This window comes from Hyaena hyaena, unplaced genomic scaffold (assembly GCF_003009895.1).
Source record: "Hyaena hyaena isolate Hyena2069 unplaced genomic scaffold, ASM300989v1 scaffold_88, whole genome shotgun sequence".
NCBI lineage: Eukaryota > Metazoa > Chordata > Mammalia > Carnivora > Hyaenidae > Hyaena > Hyaena hyaena.
In genome coordinates this window covers 3,006,924-3,022,781 of record NW_024080720.1, presented here as the reverse complement: position 1 = coordinate 3,022,781, position 15,858 = coordinate 3,006,924, and the positions used below count along the sequence as shown (strand labels likewise).

Below are 15,858 nucleotides of genomic sequence, written 5' to 3'. Positions count from 1 at the left end.
TTTCTCCCCGTGCTTTGCAATTTTGTATTGTGAGCTCATTTTAAGAGCTACTTTATCCGTGGGACTCTTTAGGATTGGGAGTGATTCTCCCTATAAGAGTACTACTAGTTTGAGGCCATTTTTAACTAAACTTTCTCAGTTTGAGGATTCCTGGACCACACATATTGTAAACTTAGACTTCAGACCTTCATGAAAGCAGGTCTATATTCATAAAATCCAGGGAAAGGATTTTACTTTACCAGTGCAAAACACATACATTCTATTCTTTCCATATGCTACTGAGCGAATGTCTTCTAATACACCCTTCTGCTGAGGGTATAGTTTCCTGGAATCTTTGTGTGTGATGTGCACGTACTTGTCTGATAATGGTTCCTCACCTTGCTGGGGCCCAGGCTTCATTTTCTGTCCTCTAACCCCACGTGACTGCTGGACTCCAGCCTGTTGGCCGTCACAAGTGGCACAGACCCACCAGGTCATGCCCAGCTTCTGCTTATGGTCAGGCCTTTTCTCTTCCCTTAAAAAAAAATTTTTTTTTAATGCTTCAAGTTTTTATTTAAATTCTAGTTAGTTAACATATCATGTGGTATTGGTTTCAGGAGTAGAATTTAGTGGTTCATCACTTACAACACCCAGTGCTCATCCCAACCATTGCCCACCTTAATGCCCATCACACATTTAGTCCATCCCATGCCTGCTTCCCTCCAGCAATGCTCAGTTTCTTCTCTATCGTTAAGAGTCTCTGGGGCACTGGGCTGGCTCAGTCAGCAGAGCATGTGACTCTTGATCCTGGCGTCATGAGTTCAAACCCCCTGTTTGTGTGGAGCCTACTTTTAAAAAAAGCCTCTTTTATGGTTTACCCTCCCTCTCTCATTTTTTCTTTCCCCTATGTTCATCTGTTTTGTTTCTTAACTTCCACATGTAAGTGAAAGGCCTTCTCACTTCCTTTGTTTCCTTTCTCCTCTGCCCTGCCTTCATTTTCTCTTCTTTCTCCCTTTATTTTTTGGGGATGTGGTGTTGGGGCTCCATGAATTTCCCAGTTATCCTAAATGAATGTCAGTCGGTCCAAGCCAGCATTTCCAAATTTTTTCATAGATGAGAGGGCCTTCATGTTAATTTGTGCACCTTGATGATAAAAACAAATGGCGGTACCTTTTATAAATATATACATATGTAATTAAAATACAATCTAATTCAAATATAATATAGGAAACGTGTGTATATATATATCTCCAATTGCCTAATCTATCACTTTTAAGCAAATTAATTTTTATAAGCAATTCATCTACATTTGTTCAAATATCGAAAGTATAAAGTCTTCCAAAATATGAAGTCTTTCTTCTGCCTCCATCCTGCTTCTGCCGAATTTCCACTGCTCACAAAAGGTAACTTCGATTGCCAATTTCTTGTTTTTTCTTCTGGAGATATTTTTATACTAATGTGTCAGCAAAAATATAACAATTTTTTTCTCTCTTATTTTTACTCAGTTGGTAACGCAGCAAAAGTAATGCTCTATACTTCTCTTTTTTAAAGTTTATTTATTTTGCGAGAGAGAGTGGGGAGGGTTGCAGAGAGAGAGAAGTGAAAGAGAGAATCCCAAGCACAGAGCCTGACACAGGCTCAATCTCATGATGAGATTAGGACCTGAGCTGAAATCAAGAGTCTGGATGCTAAACCGACTGAGCCCCCCAAGCGCCCCTGTACTTCACTTCTTTTTTTTATGCTTATTTATTTTGAGAGAGAGAGCCAGCCAGCATGGGGAGAATCAGAGAGAAGGGAGAGAGAGAAGAATCCCAAGCAGGCCCCAAACTGTCAGCGCAGAGTCCAATGCAGGCTCAATCTCACGAACTGTGAGATCATGACCTGAGCTAAAATTAAGAGTCAGCCACCTAACCGATTGAGGCCCTGAGGCACCCGTGTACATACTTCACTTCATAATAAGGAATATTAACTGTGTATCTTGGAGATCTTCCCACAACATTCCCCTAATAAGCTTCCTTTATTTGTTGTCCCAGTGTACGGTTATACCAGGCAGTCGATGGACATTTAATCTGTGGCTCTTTCCGTGACACTTTGCTCTAAGAGCTCATGGATATTAATTCTCAGATGCCTTCTCCTTCAGTGACCTCTCTTCTCTTCCACTCATCAGGACCAGCTTGCAGCGGACATGTACAATTTTATGGCCAAAGAAGGGGAGTATGGCAAATTCTTCGTTACGGTAAGCACCTGGCCTTGACAGAGTAGTAAAGCGTTGTAAAAATGGAGTCATTTTAGTTTAGTTTTGTTGTTGTTGTTTTTGCAAAAGATTTCATTTTTGGTTTTGCTCAGCCATTGTGTGTGTGTCCATCCGATGCTAACGTTACTTTTGTTTTTGAATGTGGGTCTGTTCTCAGTTATTAGAAGCCCAAGCAGATTACCATAGAAAAGCATTAGCAGTCTTAGAAAAGGTCCTTCCTGAAATGCGAGCCCATCAAGGTAATGTAACCTGCGTGCTGGCTGATGCCTCCTTTTTGCCTCTGCCACTTCCGCTCTATTCTTCTTCACCCTGACTCCTTTGCATGCATTTCCTTCGGATAACACCTCTCTGCCTAGGAGAGCACTGTTCCCCAGCATAAGCTCATCTTTCTCGCCGCATCCTCTACTTTTCTCCAAACCCAAATTAACCTACTAATGGGACATGTGCGGTTCTGACATCTGCAGCTGATGGGCCCCTTTGGGGGGACTACCTGTATATGTTTTTGTGTCTTCTCCTTTTCCGGGTCAGTTACTTGTTCCCTTGGGTTTAGAACTCTGACCCTGTGACTGCGTACATTCTGGGGAAAATATTGGACCTTGCAAAAGGAATTTTAGAAGCCAGTACTTGATCGCCCCCCATCAGGCACTCAGTCAGCTCGACGAACCATGAGGCCGTGAGCGCTTCCTTCCCCCCTTCCTTGCCTTCATTCTCAGCACTCCCGTTCTGCCCGCCACACTCAAGCTCTCGGCAGCCTTCACCCACAAGTCGTGAGCCACACTCAAGCTCTCGGCAGCCTGCACCCACAAGTCGTGAGCGGACCGAGCTTTCTTCTGAGGTTTCATTTTAGCCCAACATTAAAGCTTTGGAGTCTCATTCTCCCATTTGCCATCGGAGCACCGACCAGCAGAGATCTGAAAACCTAGTTGAGGCAGAAGTCACTCTGTGTCCTCCGGACCCATTGTACTCTTTGGTTGTGTAGACCCCACATTTGGAGCCTGGGTTCCCCCCGCAGAAACTTTGGTCTTGAGCTGAAGAGGATCAAGCCAGGTGCTGAGTGGGAGGACTCTGATTTGGAAAGAGAGCGAGCAGGCGTGTGGGTGGGGGTGTGCTGGGCGTGTGCACGCACACTGGCACCCTCAACAATGCCACTTTTCTAGATTTGAGGCGGCTCCGACAGCTTCTGGCTTTGTGCCTAAAAGTTTAGGGTTATAGGCTTGGGCAGTTCCGTATCTCAACCGCCGGCACAGGCAGATCTTCAGGCATCTCGAGTGAATGCCTCTGGTGGACTCTTCCTAGGGCAAGCTGCCCTTGCTTTCCTAATGGATCCGGTGTCCTCGCTTGTGGATGACGAGGTCGAGTCCCTGTGCAAGGGACTGAAGCCGCGAGCGTACATCCAGGCCTTTCAAGGCGCAGGCTCTTGTCGGGCGAGTTCCGGGCACCAAGAGTGTGTACTTACGGGATACCTATGGTGTGCCGGGCCCCGTGGGGGACAAGATGGTAACCATCATCATCTTAGCCTCTGAATGAATTGAAGTCTGGTTTAGAGCTGACTAACAAGCATAGCAAAAGGGAAGATTGGATTTTGTGAGCAGGACTTTAAAAAAAAAAAAACCCACCTCTTTTTTTCCCAAGGCTATTTTTCCTGGAGAAGTAGGTCAGCCAGTGACAGGGAGCAGGACAGTTCATTGTTAGGGCTGTGCTCTTCCCCCTCCTGCCCTCTTGGTCCCCGGAGCCTCCACCTAGTGACCGCTCCCATCTCACCGGCGTCTTTGGCCTCACGGCCTCCTCAGTGCCAGTTCTGTCTGAGGGCCACTGTGCCCTAAAACCCCACACACCCCAGAAAGCAGACCGATGCTTCCCCGCCTCAGCTCTCCTGGATGCCGCCTTCCTCCAGACCATCCGGGCTTGACCTTGGAGCCACCTGTCCTTCCTTGCTCAGACCCTGTTGCCAGGGTCTGGCCTTTCTGCCCTCTGCCTGGCCTTCTCCTCCTCTCACGCCGTCCCCCCGCCCCCGCCCGGGCCCTCGTCACGTTGCGCGTGAGCTGTGGAATCAGATGTCACTTCGGAGACTCCGGCTGCCTGGACTCTCTCAGCTGGCCTGCCCCGCTCCTTTGAAGAGCCATCTCTGAAGCCAGCAGTGCCCACTCTGTCTCCCGGGTCGCTCTGGCGTCTGGTCTATGGCAGAAGTTGCAAACAGCCACATCTCTTTAACAAACATTGCCGTCATTTAAACACCAGACACCTTCACGTAACAGTCGGGTTTCTGGCTTCTCTTGGAAGCTGATGGCGTGTGATGGCGCTGCATCTGCTTTCCCATGTGGCACTGTGGCTCAGGCGCTGGCTGCAGGGCTGCCTTTCGGCTCCTGTGGTTCCTCCCCGGCCCCCGTGGACAACTGCACTGTCCCTCATCTACACCGGTTTGCAGCCCTGACTTAGCAAGCATGCGTTGTCTTGTTAATGAGTCTTGTATGTTTACATGTGCATCATATTTAGAAAGGGGGTGGCCTCTGTGAACTGTGGGTGCGGCCGTGGAGCCCAGCACTCTGCAGGTCTGTTGTGTGAGAGGCCAGCACCCTCAGAGCAGTTTGGCTCAGCAGCCGTCTAGGTCACTGGTTGTCATGTCCACCCTCTGCCAGCGTTATACCACAGTGGGGGGCAGGGTGCACTGTCGAGTGATTATTAGAAAGTTCCAGCAGGGGTTTGGGGAACACCCAGCCCTTGTTGCCACAGGGTCAGGCCTGTGGTGGCCGTAATGGCAGGTGCCATGTGCAGAACTCCCCTGGGGGACTCTGAGGTATCCCCCAGGGGAGGGTCATGTGGCCATTTTCTGCCTGATTGAGAATCGTTGTTTTAGATAAAAGGACAAAGTATGCAGGGGAAGGTCTGGCCTCTGAGAGGGCTGTCACGGAGAAGGGCCGGGCCCCTGGGATGCTCTTGCTGCTAGGAATTATACTGCCCGTGGTCATGGCCATGGCCAGGGCCAGAGATGAGGAGGGCACCTGCCTTCTGCCCTCACTCCTCTTTGATCTGGACCCCACTTGCCCTTTCCCTCAATTGTAACCTCGCACAAGTTGTCAGGCCCGTGGACCTGGGGGATCCCGTTCGTCTCCCTCCCAGTATGTGCAGATCAGGAGACGGGGCCTGTCCCCGCCCTATCGGGTAGCGGAGTGTAAGAGGACACGCCACAGTGCTGCTCCCTGCCTTGAACTCACGGTTCGAACAGCAGAGCGGCCGAAGGGTACTTGTCCATTAATGGTGCTGAGCAGGGCGGGGACCCTTCCTGTCGCTGGAAGGGACTAAGTTTTCCTCAGTCGGGCATTTTTATGGGCCGGTTTCCCCTCTTCTGCGTCCGTGTGCTTGTCAGCCAGCGGTAGATGTGCCCAGCACCCGTGGGCGGCCTGAACCCAGCCACGTGCTTCCTGTCCCGATGGGACCTGTCCGTTCCCCTAAACTCTTGTTTCTGTTCTACTGCTTTATTGTATGTATTTCTGCTAAGCTGCCTCAAATCTCTTGTGGAATGGAGCAGAGTATGTGACCCCAAATAATATAAATGGTTGCTTTACTCCTGGCACAGGCGTCAGCCTCGGCTGCCTCAGGGCTGCGGAATGTGTGGCACCGTCTGGGGCTCTGGCCTTCAGGAGCGCTGCATGTCGTGGACACACTGCGTGTGCCACAAGCTCCCATCGCCGTCTTCCACTCCTGTGTGATGCTGCCTGGCTTGTGTTTAAAATCTTAAGTTTTTTTCTCTGGCACATCGAGGGAGTCCCCTAGGGGGCAGCCCAGTGCTGCTTGCATGGCTGGAGCGCATTTCCTTCTGGTGAAATCAGAATGCCCGGACGCGTCATCCGCCTAGCTCCAGGCAGCCCCCTAGCCCCATGCAGGGGCCCCATCAGCCCTCAGCTGGGCAGCTCTCGTGGGTGCCCCTGAGGGCATTGGGGCTTCTGTTCCACAAGTAGCCTCCCAGCCTGGTGCCTGTGTTCCCTCTAGTAAATGGTAAACAGCAAAAGCAAACGGAACAGATGTTTCCCCTTAAAAAATCCCCTTTGGTATTTCGGGGAGGAAAAGATCCCCCAGTGATGCCATGAGATGTCTTACCGGATGCTTTGCTGCTCTAGATAAGTGGGCAGAAAAGCCGGCCTTTGGGACTCCTTTGGAAGAACACCTGAAGCGGAGCGGGCGTGAGATTGCGCTGCCCATCGAGGCCTGCGTCATGCTGCTCCTGGAGACGGGCATGAAGGAGGAGGTGAGGGTGCCGACGGTCCTGCGTGCTGCGCCTGCATTGTGTTGACTGCTTGGTAGTTTTCCGACTTTTGTCACCATGATTCACATTTTAAATGGAGATGCTGTACACTATGCCTGGAACAGACTCTGTGAATAAAACCGGATTCACAGACACTGTTTACCTTCCTACTTACAGTACACTCTCACTTTCTTTTGTCTGCCTTGATTGTTGCGCTTTACACTCTGGTTGTGATTTGTGGCATTGACTTCCACGGTGCACTAAATGGACCAGAGCTTCTGCGAACTTTGTCGCGGGGATCTTACACTTGTGTGGTACTATGCAGTGTTGGTGGAGGCTTATTTTATGGATGTGGAATCCTTAACCCAGAAAAGCCCATGAGCCGAGCAGGGCAGGTCTTGTTATGGGCTCCCTGTGTAGAAAAGGAATTCACACAGTGAGTTCATAGTTGGGGGGAATCAAAGTCAAATGCTAAGTTTGTTTTTTTTTTTTTTTTAAAAACCATATTGCAGTATAATGTGTACAGAAAAACGTACATGCCCTAAGTGGTACACTGACAGATGTACCCGTGTGATCAGCATCCAGATCAGGGAACATGCTAGAAGCCCTCTTATGTTTGCTTCCAGTCACTGCCCAGTCTCCCACTAACGTGACCCCAACTTCTAGTAGCCGAGATCGGAGCTTCTCAGCTGGCGCTAATTTTGTCCCCTTTCGGGAGCTATTTGGTGAAGTCTGGAGACATTTTTGATGGTCACAGTTTTGGAGGGGGTTTGCTCCTGGCTTCTATTGGGGAGACACCAGGGCTGCTGCTGATAATCAGCCTGCAACACACAGGACAGGCCTGCAGCAAAACATTACGTCTCCTGGAATGTCAGTACTGCTGAGACTGAGAAACCTCGCCTAGGTTAATTTCACTTAAAGACCACATCTTATAACTCCAGGACCAGTGTCTTCACATCCCTGTCTTTCTTGGTGGACCTTCATGTGTTTTTCTCCAAGTAACTTTTAGGGCAGTGAAAGTGACTAAGCAGTCTAACAATGACCAGTCTAACAATGGTCTAACAATTTCTCATGAGATGTCAGTTAAAAAAAAAAAAAGAATCCTCAATTTAGAAAATCTATAGCAATCAACGTTTCAGAAGTATACAATAACACAGTAGTAGATTTCGAATAAGACCGTTATTTCTGCAGCAGGGCAGAGCACGAGCTCGCGCTGATCAGGATGCACTGCTCTCTGCCTGTACTAGTCCCCATCTGCCTTCCTGGCCGCCCTTCAAGACAGGCAGCGTTCCCTGTGCTCAGAGCAGGGGAGGTCTGCAGGAGTCAGTCCGGGGTGGAAGGCCCTTCCACCAGATTTATACTGCCACCCACAACTTGAACTTGACACTGATGGCTTTTTGTTGTCTTTTAGGGCCTTTTCCGAATTGGGGCTGGGGCCTCCAAGTTAAAGAAACTGAAAGCTGCTTTAGACTGCTCCACTTCTCACCTGGATGAGTTCTACTCAGACCCCCACGCTGTAGCAGGTGAGCCGCGAGGGGTCACCCTCAGGGTGGGGGCAGGTGGCGTCTCAGACAGAGCATCAGTTAAAAATCCAATTCTGGGGGTGCCCGGGGGGCTCAGTCAGTTAAGCATCTGACTCTCAATCTCAGCTCAGTTTGTGATCTCAGGGTCGCACGTTGAAGCCCTACGTTGGGCTCAGTGCTGAGTGTGGAGCCTGCTTAAAATTTTTTTTCTATTTTAGAATTAAGTGACCGATAAAATTGAAATGGTCTCCCTATATAAGTTTAATTGAAAAAACTAAAAGGACAAATAGAGGAGCATGTAACTCTTGATCTCAGGGTCGTGGGTTTGAGCCCCACGTGGGGTGTAGAGGTTACTTAAATGAATAAAACTTTTTAAAAAGCTGAGGGTACACACATACGTACGTCTTTACCTATATTCTGGAGGGTCTATTTGTTTCTTTGTTTTCCTGATTATTAGGTAAGGTAAAGGCGGTTTATAATCCAGATATTTGGAGTCATGCTTGTATTTCCTTCCCCCTTTTTTTTTAGTAAATTTTCTTAGTGTTTATTTTTGAGAGAGAGAGAGAGCAAGCAGGGGAGGGGCAGAGTGAGAGGGAGACACAGAATCTGAAGCAGGCTCCAGGCTCTGAGCTGTCAGCACAGAGCCTGGCTTGAGACCCGATCTCACGAGCCATGAGATCATGACCTGAGCCGAAGTTGGACACTTAATCCACTGAGCCACCCAGGTGCCCCTTTCCTTCCCTTCTTTTACCTTCAGACTCTAGATTTTCCTGGGGAAGTGATATCTATTAGAAGGTAACTTTGGGGGCACCTGGGTGGCTCAGTCGGTTGAGTGTCCGACTTTGGCTCAGGTCATGATCTTGTGATCAGTGAGTTCGAGCCCCATGTCAGACTCTTTGTTGACAGCTCAGAGCCTGGAGCCTGCTTCACATTCTGTCTCCGTCTCTCTCTACCCCTTTCCCCACTCATGCTCTGTTCTGTCTCTCAAAAAATGAATAAATGTTTAAAAAAAATTTTATTTATTCATTTATTTATTTATTTATTACAAATAGTTTATTGTCAAGTTGGTTTCCATATAACACCCAATGCTCATCCCCACAAGTGCCCTCCTCCATGCAAAAAAATTTTTATTTTAAAAAGAAGAAGGTGACTTTGAAGCTGCTTTTACTTGCCATTGACCCCGCCATATATTGTGCAAGGGAGAGACTTTGTCGTAGGAGCACTTCATTCTCTTGCCACTCCCACCGGGTAATGGCTTGATCTCAATATTCTCGGAAGGTGGTAACTGAGATCCTTTCAGTTTGCAAAATAACACGTCCTGAGATTCCCAGGCTTACCCCTGGACGTACTCAACATGAGTGTTAATAATTCCAGGTGCTTTAAAGTCCTATTTACGGGAACTACCTGAACCTTTGATGACCTTCAGTCTGTATGAAGAATGGACCCAAGTGGCAAGGTAAGTTTGAAGAATACAGAGTTTTAAAAGTTAAAAGAATACTATGGAATATTATGTCCCGTTTGTGAATGATCTTACTCTTGGGGGTCATAGAATAACATTAAAATGGCACATTTGTTAAATAACATGTTCTTAAGTTCAGGGTGAAAATATTGAGTAGGAGCATGATTATTAGTGTAGGAAAGTCACCCCTTGTGCATTGGCTTCAATATGTGTGATGTTTATAGATGAAGACATGCAGTGGGACCCGCACTAACAGATCAGCTGATTCCAGGCCCCTTTTATATTGAAGACAGCCCTGTAAATGGGGACAGGTGTCATACCAATCAGTGGCGATGTGCCTGGTGAACCGTGTAGAAACTCAACAGTGCGGTAATTAATGTTGACGGCACCAGTCATACCATTTTACACTGACTATTTGCCAAGTACATACTAATCCTCGTGCCCATTACCTCCTATAATCCATGATCAATGACCTAAAAGGCAGATGCTGTTATCCTCATTTTATACACATAGAAACTGAAGCTTGGGGAGGAACGGGGCCAAGGTAACAGCAAGTAGTTGGCAGAGTGGGAATTCAGACCCAGACTTGTCAGACCCAAAGACTGTGTCCCTGTCTTTGTCCCTTCCCCTCCCCCCCCGCTTTAGTCTGTCCAGGAGCGGCTAACAGCTTTGTCCAGAGTCCCAGGGGCTTCGATCTAGCCAGCCAGCCTGCCTCCTGGTTAGTTCGTGCCTCACGGTTCTAACTCACCTCCTCTGGCAGGTGCCTAATACCTTTTCCTCTTCCCTAAGGAACAAATCTCCCTCCCCCTCCTGCCCCTTGCCCCGTCTTTAGCCACTGTCACCCATTCCCGGCAGATGGGCCGCTGGGTGTGATCAGTTCAGCTGCAGTGGGAGGTGGGGCTGCCCTGTCACTTCAACTGCATTTGCTGGAACCTTTGTCTATGGCTACAGAATGTAAGACATGTCTCTGGGTAGGGGGTGAGGTTTTTAAAGTCAGAGTAAGTTCTTAGTTGTGGTCATATCCTTGGAACCTGTGTGTGGCCCAGCCTGTTGTAAGGGTCCCTGTTTGTGGGGCTGAATAAATGGGACCCAACATCAGTGTCAGGTAGGGGAGCATTCTGGGGTTTCTTCGTAGGTAGCCTCTACTCCTCCTGAACTTGATTCATCTCTCGGTTCTGAGACTCTCAAACTCGTCCCTGTGAGGAAATACATTTCAAAGAAGGTGTCTGTTTATTGGTGTATTGATCATCCCGGTGACACATCGACTGGCTTTTAAAGTATAAGTACGTTTGGAGCCCCTGGGTGGCTCAGTAGGTTCAGCATCCAACTCTTGATCTTAGCTCAGGTCTTGATCTCAGGGTTGTGAGTTCAAGCCCCATGTTGGGCTCCACATGGGGTGTGAAGCTTACTAAAAGTATAATTATGTGTGACCCCTACTTGTAACTCGGATTGGTTCAGTTGTGGAAGATGTTCTAGATCCAAAGGTGTATTGTGTGGGTGACTTCTAACGCTCTCTCTTGCTGGTGAGCAGAGGTGACTGATCTCATCTGGCCCTTTTTTGTGTCTGTGAAAGTTTGTGTGTTGGAACTATAGAGCTCCTGCGATTGCTTCACCACAGAAAAGGGCTTCTTGGCCTGGAGCCTTGGAGCGGCATGAAGGGCAGAGAAAGACGCTGGTGCCTGGGTGTCTGGCCACCTCACATGTGGCTGGGCCAACGGAGATCTGGGCTCTATGAAGCCACACACGAGACACGCATTTTCTAGACAGAATTTTTGGGGATGTCTTGTCTCCTGAGTGCCAGGCATTGGTGCGGGCATTTCACATGGCTGTGCTTCCAGAACCTCACGATCACTTGGTAGAATCAACACTCTCATCCTCTGATGGGCAAATCCAGAGGTTGAGTCTTGGCGGGGCTACTAACTGCTTAGAGGTAAATATTTAGTTGGTAGTGTTTCCAAAATTTGCCCCGTGTTACAAGCGTGCTTTCTCTGTCAACGGAGAGACATTGCTGTGAACATAGCCTATTGACGCAGATGTTACTAATAGGTGTTTTAATAGAGTTATGAATACAGGGTTGTTTTTTTTTCTCAGTGTGCAAGATCAAGACAAAAAACTTCAAGATTTATGGAGAACATGTCAAAAGTTGCCACCACAAAATTTTGTTAACTTTAGGTACGTATGACCAGCTTTTTGCAAATTAAGCTGCCAAGCCACAATGACTGTGGAGTGAAGAAAGGTTCTTCTGCTTGCAGCAGAGGCTATTTAGTTCAAGCACCCTACAGAAGTGCTTTGGGTAGTACCCGGGGGTGCTGGGGATGGGATTTGGTGTATGTTATCGTGCTGCACCTGAAGCATCTGCTTTGCATCTGCCTTAACATGTGAGTCGCCTGGTCAGTTTACCACTGCAGCTGTGGGGAAGGAAGGTCTCGTAGAAAGTTTGCTTGACTGCACATTGGATTCAGAGTGTAAGTTGTCCAGTATGGGAGCATGCTGGGCTGGCTTAGTTGGTGGGGCATGCAACTCCTGATCTCAGGGTTGGGGTCATGAGTCAAGCCCCACGTTCAGGGTAGAGATGGATGGATGGATGGATGGATGGATGGATGGATGGATGGATGGATGGATGGACGGACGGACGGACGGATGGACGGACGGACGGATGGATGGACGGACAGACAGATGGATGGATGGACAAATAAGTAAGCAAATAAATAAGTAAATAAATATCTCCAGCATGTAAAAGGCAAAAATTAATAATTCCCTTTTCTGCAATAGCTTTTTTATGTTACATAAATTTATTTTTAATAGACCATAAATCATCGTATTAAATGAAAGGTCAAGAACTGGAGATTATGTATTGCTTAATGGAATAACTAGATTTCTAAGAAAGGGTTAGATTTCTACAATTTAACCTCCATTTTCCTTTTGACTTAAAATGTGACTTTGAAGAAATGTAGAGAGAAGTATAAAAGGTTACCCTGAGTCATTGAAAACCAAAGAGAATTTTATAAGAGGACTTGGTCCAAAATGACAGATACTTTACTGGTGAAATTTCTGGTATGTTACCTGACCTTTAATTTCAGTCCCAGGTTCAACCACTAAACTAAGCTAAATATTCCCTTCTAATATCTTAAGCATCAGCTTTGCCTTAGGAGTATGTTAATATTTTTAGTAACCCTCATTGCTTCATTTAGCACACCCAGCTTGGGACTATGCATAGGCTTAGTCAGTGCCTTATGGTGGCACTTTAGGATTTGGCCTCTTATTTTGTTCATTTTACTCTTTGTAATTTTTGCTAATTGTTTTTGTGGTAGGGAGTATGTTCCCATAGTTCAAAATCAAAAGCTGTACAGAGAAAAATCTCTCACATATACACATAAACATAACATTTCTTTCTCTCACATGCCTCCCTTTTTTTAAGAAAAACCAAATGGTAGTATATATTGTATACATCATTTTCTTTGCCTTCTTTGCTGGATATACATCCTAAAGATTTTTCCATATCAGTACATAACAATTTTTTACGGCTACATAGTACTCTACTGTATGGATATATTACAATGTATTTTTTATTAAAAATTTTTTTTAAGTTTATTTATTTTGAAAGAGAGCAGGCGGAGTAGAGGCAGAGAGAATTTATGTATCTTTTTAAAGTTTGTTTATCTTGAGAGAGCAAGTGTGAGTGCGTGTGGGGGAGGGGCCAAGAGACAGGATTCCAAGCAGGCTCTGCGCTGACAGCACAGAGCCCAATACAAGGCTTGAACTCACCAACCGCAAAGGCATAGCCTGAGCCACCCAGGCACCCCTGAGTGGCTATGCTTGTATAGAAGAGAATATAGGTATATGATAAATTGGAGATTTTCATAATTACCACATAAAGCATTTTCAAATACAGTTTCCTTTAAGCAGTGTACCTATACTTGTATTTTTTATATTTATATTAAAATATATTGAGCTCGCAGTTAATCACATTGTGATTGAGGGGTACATAGGGCATAAAGGAGAAATGGATTGGAAAGATACAGTAAATAGGGACTGAATCATTGAGGTTTACACGTGAGCTGTTTTCCTCCTCCAAGCCCTGACGTAGGGCTTCTGTTTTCCGAAACAAAGAACACAGGACTTTGTAAGATAGTGAACCTGAGGCAGATTCCACCTGAGGCATCTGGGACTGAGCACGTGGGCAGGAGGATGCTGGAACTGCAAAGATTTCAGAGTGCGTGCTTTCTCTCTTCTCTTTTCTCGCATAGGTATTTAATCAAGTTCCTCGCAAAGCTTGCTCAGACCAGCGACATTAATAAAATGACTCCCAGCAACATTGCAATTGTGTTAGGCCCTAACTTACTATGGGCCAAAACTGAAGGGTAAGTAAGCCTTCCCCGTATCCCTTGATTGTGTCTCTCCACCCGCTAGGAATAGACACACTTTCTGGTACAAGGTGAACTTCAAAGTTGCGCTTCTGAACTTGGGTCTTTCCATTGAGCCAACATTCTTGAAACAGTGCTGTGAACTGGGTCCTGTCCCCGATGCTGGTCACACACACAGTCCTCAGATGGTCCCACTCCTGGGCAGCCAGGCAGGCGAGCAGCTGTGGCACAGTGACGAGCTGTGCACACACGTGTGAGCTCGGGGGGTGCCGTCACAGACGTCATGAAGCGTGGGGAGCACAGTACTCACTGAAGGCACACCGCTCAGGCTGAGAAGCAGCATTGGGCTGGGCTTGGATGGATGAATAGCTTCCTGTAGGTGCGGCCAGATGAGCAAAGTCATCGCGGGCATGAAAGGCTCTGGTTGCTAATTTGGGGCTAGGGGTGGTGTCACATGGTCTCAGACACTCAGGGGCCAGGAGACTGAGACCAAGGATCACGCAGCCAGAGCGAGGTTCTGACCGGCCACATGTGTCTAGCTGAGGTTGGAACTAATTCAGGTGCTCAGAAGGGCTCGGGAGGCATCAGGGCTTCTAAGCAGAATGACTTCATCCAACCATATTTGGATAGATAATTTGCTGGCACCGAGAAATGCAGATTAGAGGAGAGGCGTCAGGGAGGCCAGCTAGAAAGCTGAGAAATGACTAACGCCGACATGTACTCTGTCCAGGCGCATCATAATTAACCTTGTTTCGTCCTTACAAATAACCTTTCGAAGTAGGTGCTTCTGTCCTAATTTTTGCAGAGGGGGACTAGTAGCTTGCCTAAGTTTGCACAGCAGGGATGTCGTGGGACCCTCAGGCCCCGTCCCGAACCTTCCCGACCACCCCAGGGCTTCCGCCATGTCTCTTCATGTTGGAAAATCAGGGGCAGTTCTTGTCTCCATTAAAAAATGCAGTGACTTTCTTTTTTTTTCATTTATTAATTCATGCCTGCCCAACCATTATATATAAGATTACTTACAGAGATCCAATATCATAAAGCAAAACTAATGGTAACATTTGTATACAAAATTAACTACATATGTCATATCTTACAGGCGATAAATTCCAGGTAGACCAAAGAATTAATTACATAAAAAGTGATGCCATAAACATGGCAGGTAGTTTACTACCTTTGGGGATAGAGAAGTATTTTCGAAGTATAAAAAGGGCGTAAGAAATTTTAAAATGGTTAGATCTGGCTCTCTCAACAGCTACAAACTTCTCAATGTCAGCACCTTAAACAAATGGTAACATATGGTAACTCACAAACTCGGAAGGAGTTCCTCCAGAAGTGTCCAGAATATATTGAAAGATATGAAAAATTGGCTGAGATCATGGGTGAAGAGTTGCTCCCCAGTCCAGCAGGGTTCTAAGGCACGAGGGTGATCAGAATCCAGAAGGACGGAGGGAGGGCTGAGTGGGTGGTGAGGAACATGTGCAGGCCACACTCGCATTTTAAGCTGGAATGTGAAAGGAGCTAGAACATTTGCTTGGTTGGCAATGGGGGTGAAAATGTGCTTCCCGGAGGGGAAGAGAGGTCAGAGGGTCCAGAGGGAGGAGGGAGGTTTGGGGCAGGCAGGCAAGGGCTCCGGCCTCATTGGGGTTCCGTGTCGTCATTTGTGACGCAGACCTGTAACAGCCCCACGTTGTAAACACTGAATTCAGGGAGGCGGAGACCCTGCCGCACCGAAGCACAGTGGGGGCTCCGGAGTGTCCGGCCTTTGCAGCTCTTTGGCTTCTGTGGTTTTCTGACTCTGACCTGGAATATGAGCTCCTTGACAAGAGGGAGACCATTAATTTTGTTTGTTTGTTTTTTGGTTCTTTTAAAAAATTTTTTTCATATTTATTTTGAGAGAGAGATAGAGTGTGAGTGGGGTAGGGACAGAGAGAGAGGGAGACACAGAACCTGAAGCAGACTCCAGGCTCTGAGCTGTCAGCACAGAACCCAACAGGGGGCTTGAACCCACGATCTGTGAGATCATGACCTGAGCCCAA

General features: G+C 47.2%; 1 protein-coding gene across 2 annotated transcripts in view; it reads left to right on the top strand.

Annotated features, from left to right (window-relative positions):
• Positions 1-15,858, top strand: part of ARHGAP17 (Rho GTPase activating protein 17) — an 85,665-nt gene that overhangs the window by 49,442 nt on the left and 20,365 nt on the right. For both annotated transcript variants that reach the window (XM_039234377.1, XM_039234378.1), the window contains exons 8-14: positions 2,147-2,215; positions 2,391-2,472; positions 6,349-6,476; positions 7,885-7,996; positions 9,371-9,452; positions 11,547-11,627; positions 13,703-13,816. In XM_039234377.1, the coding sequence (XP_039090308.1) occupies positions 2,147-2,215; positions 2,391-2,472; positions 6,349-6,476; positions 7,885-7,996; positions 9,371-9,452; positions 11,547-11,627; positions 13,703-13,816 (668 nt within the window). The remainder of the gene's footprint in view (positions 1-2,146; positions 2,216-2,390; positions 2,473-6,348; positions 6,477-7,884; positions 7,997-9,370; positions 9,453-11,546; positions 11,628-13,702; positions 13,817-15,858) is intronic.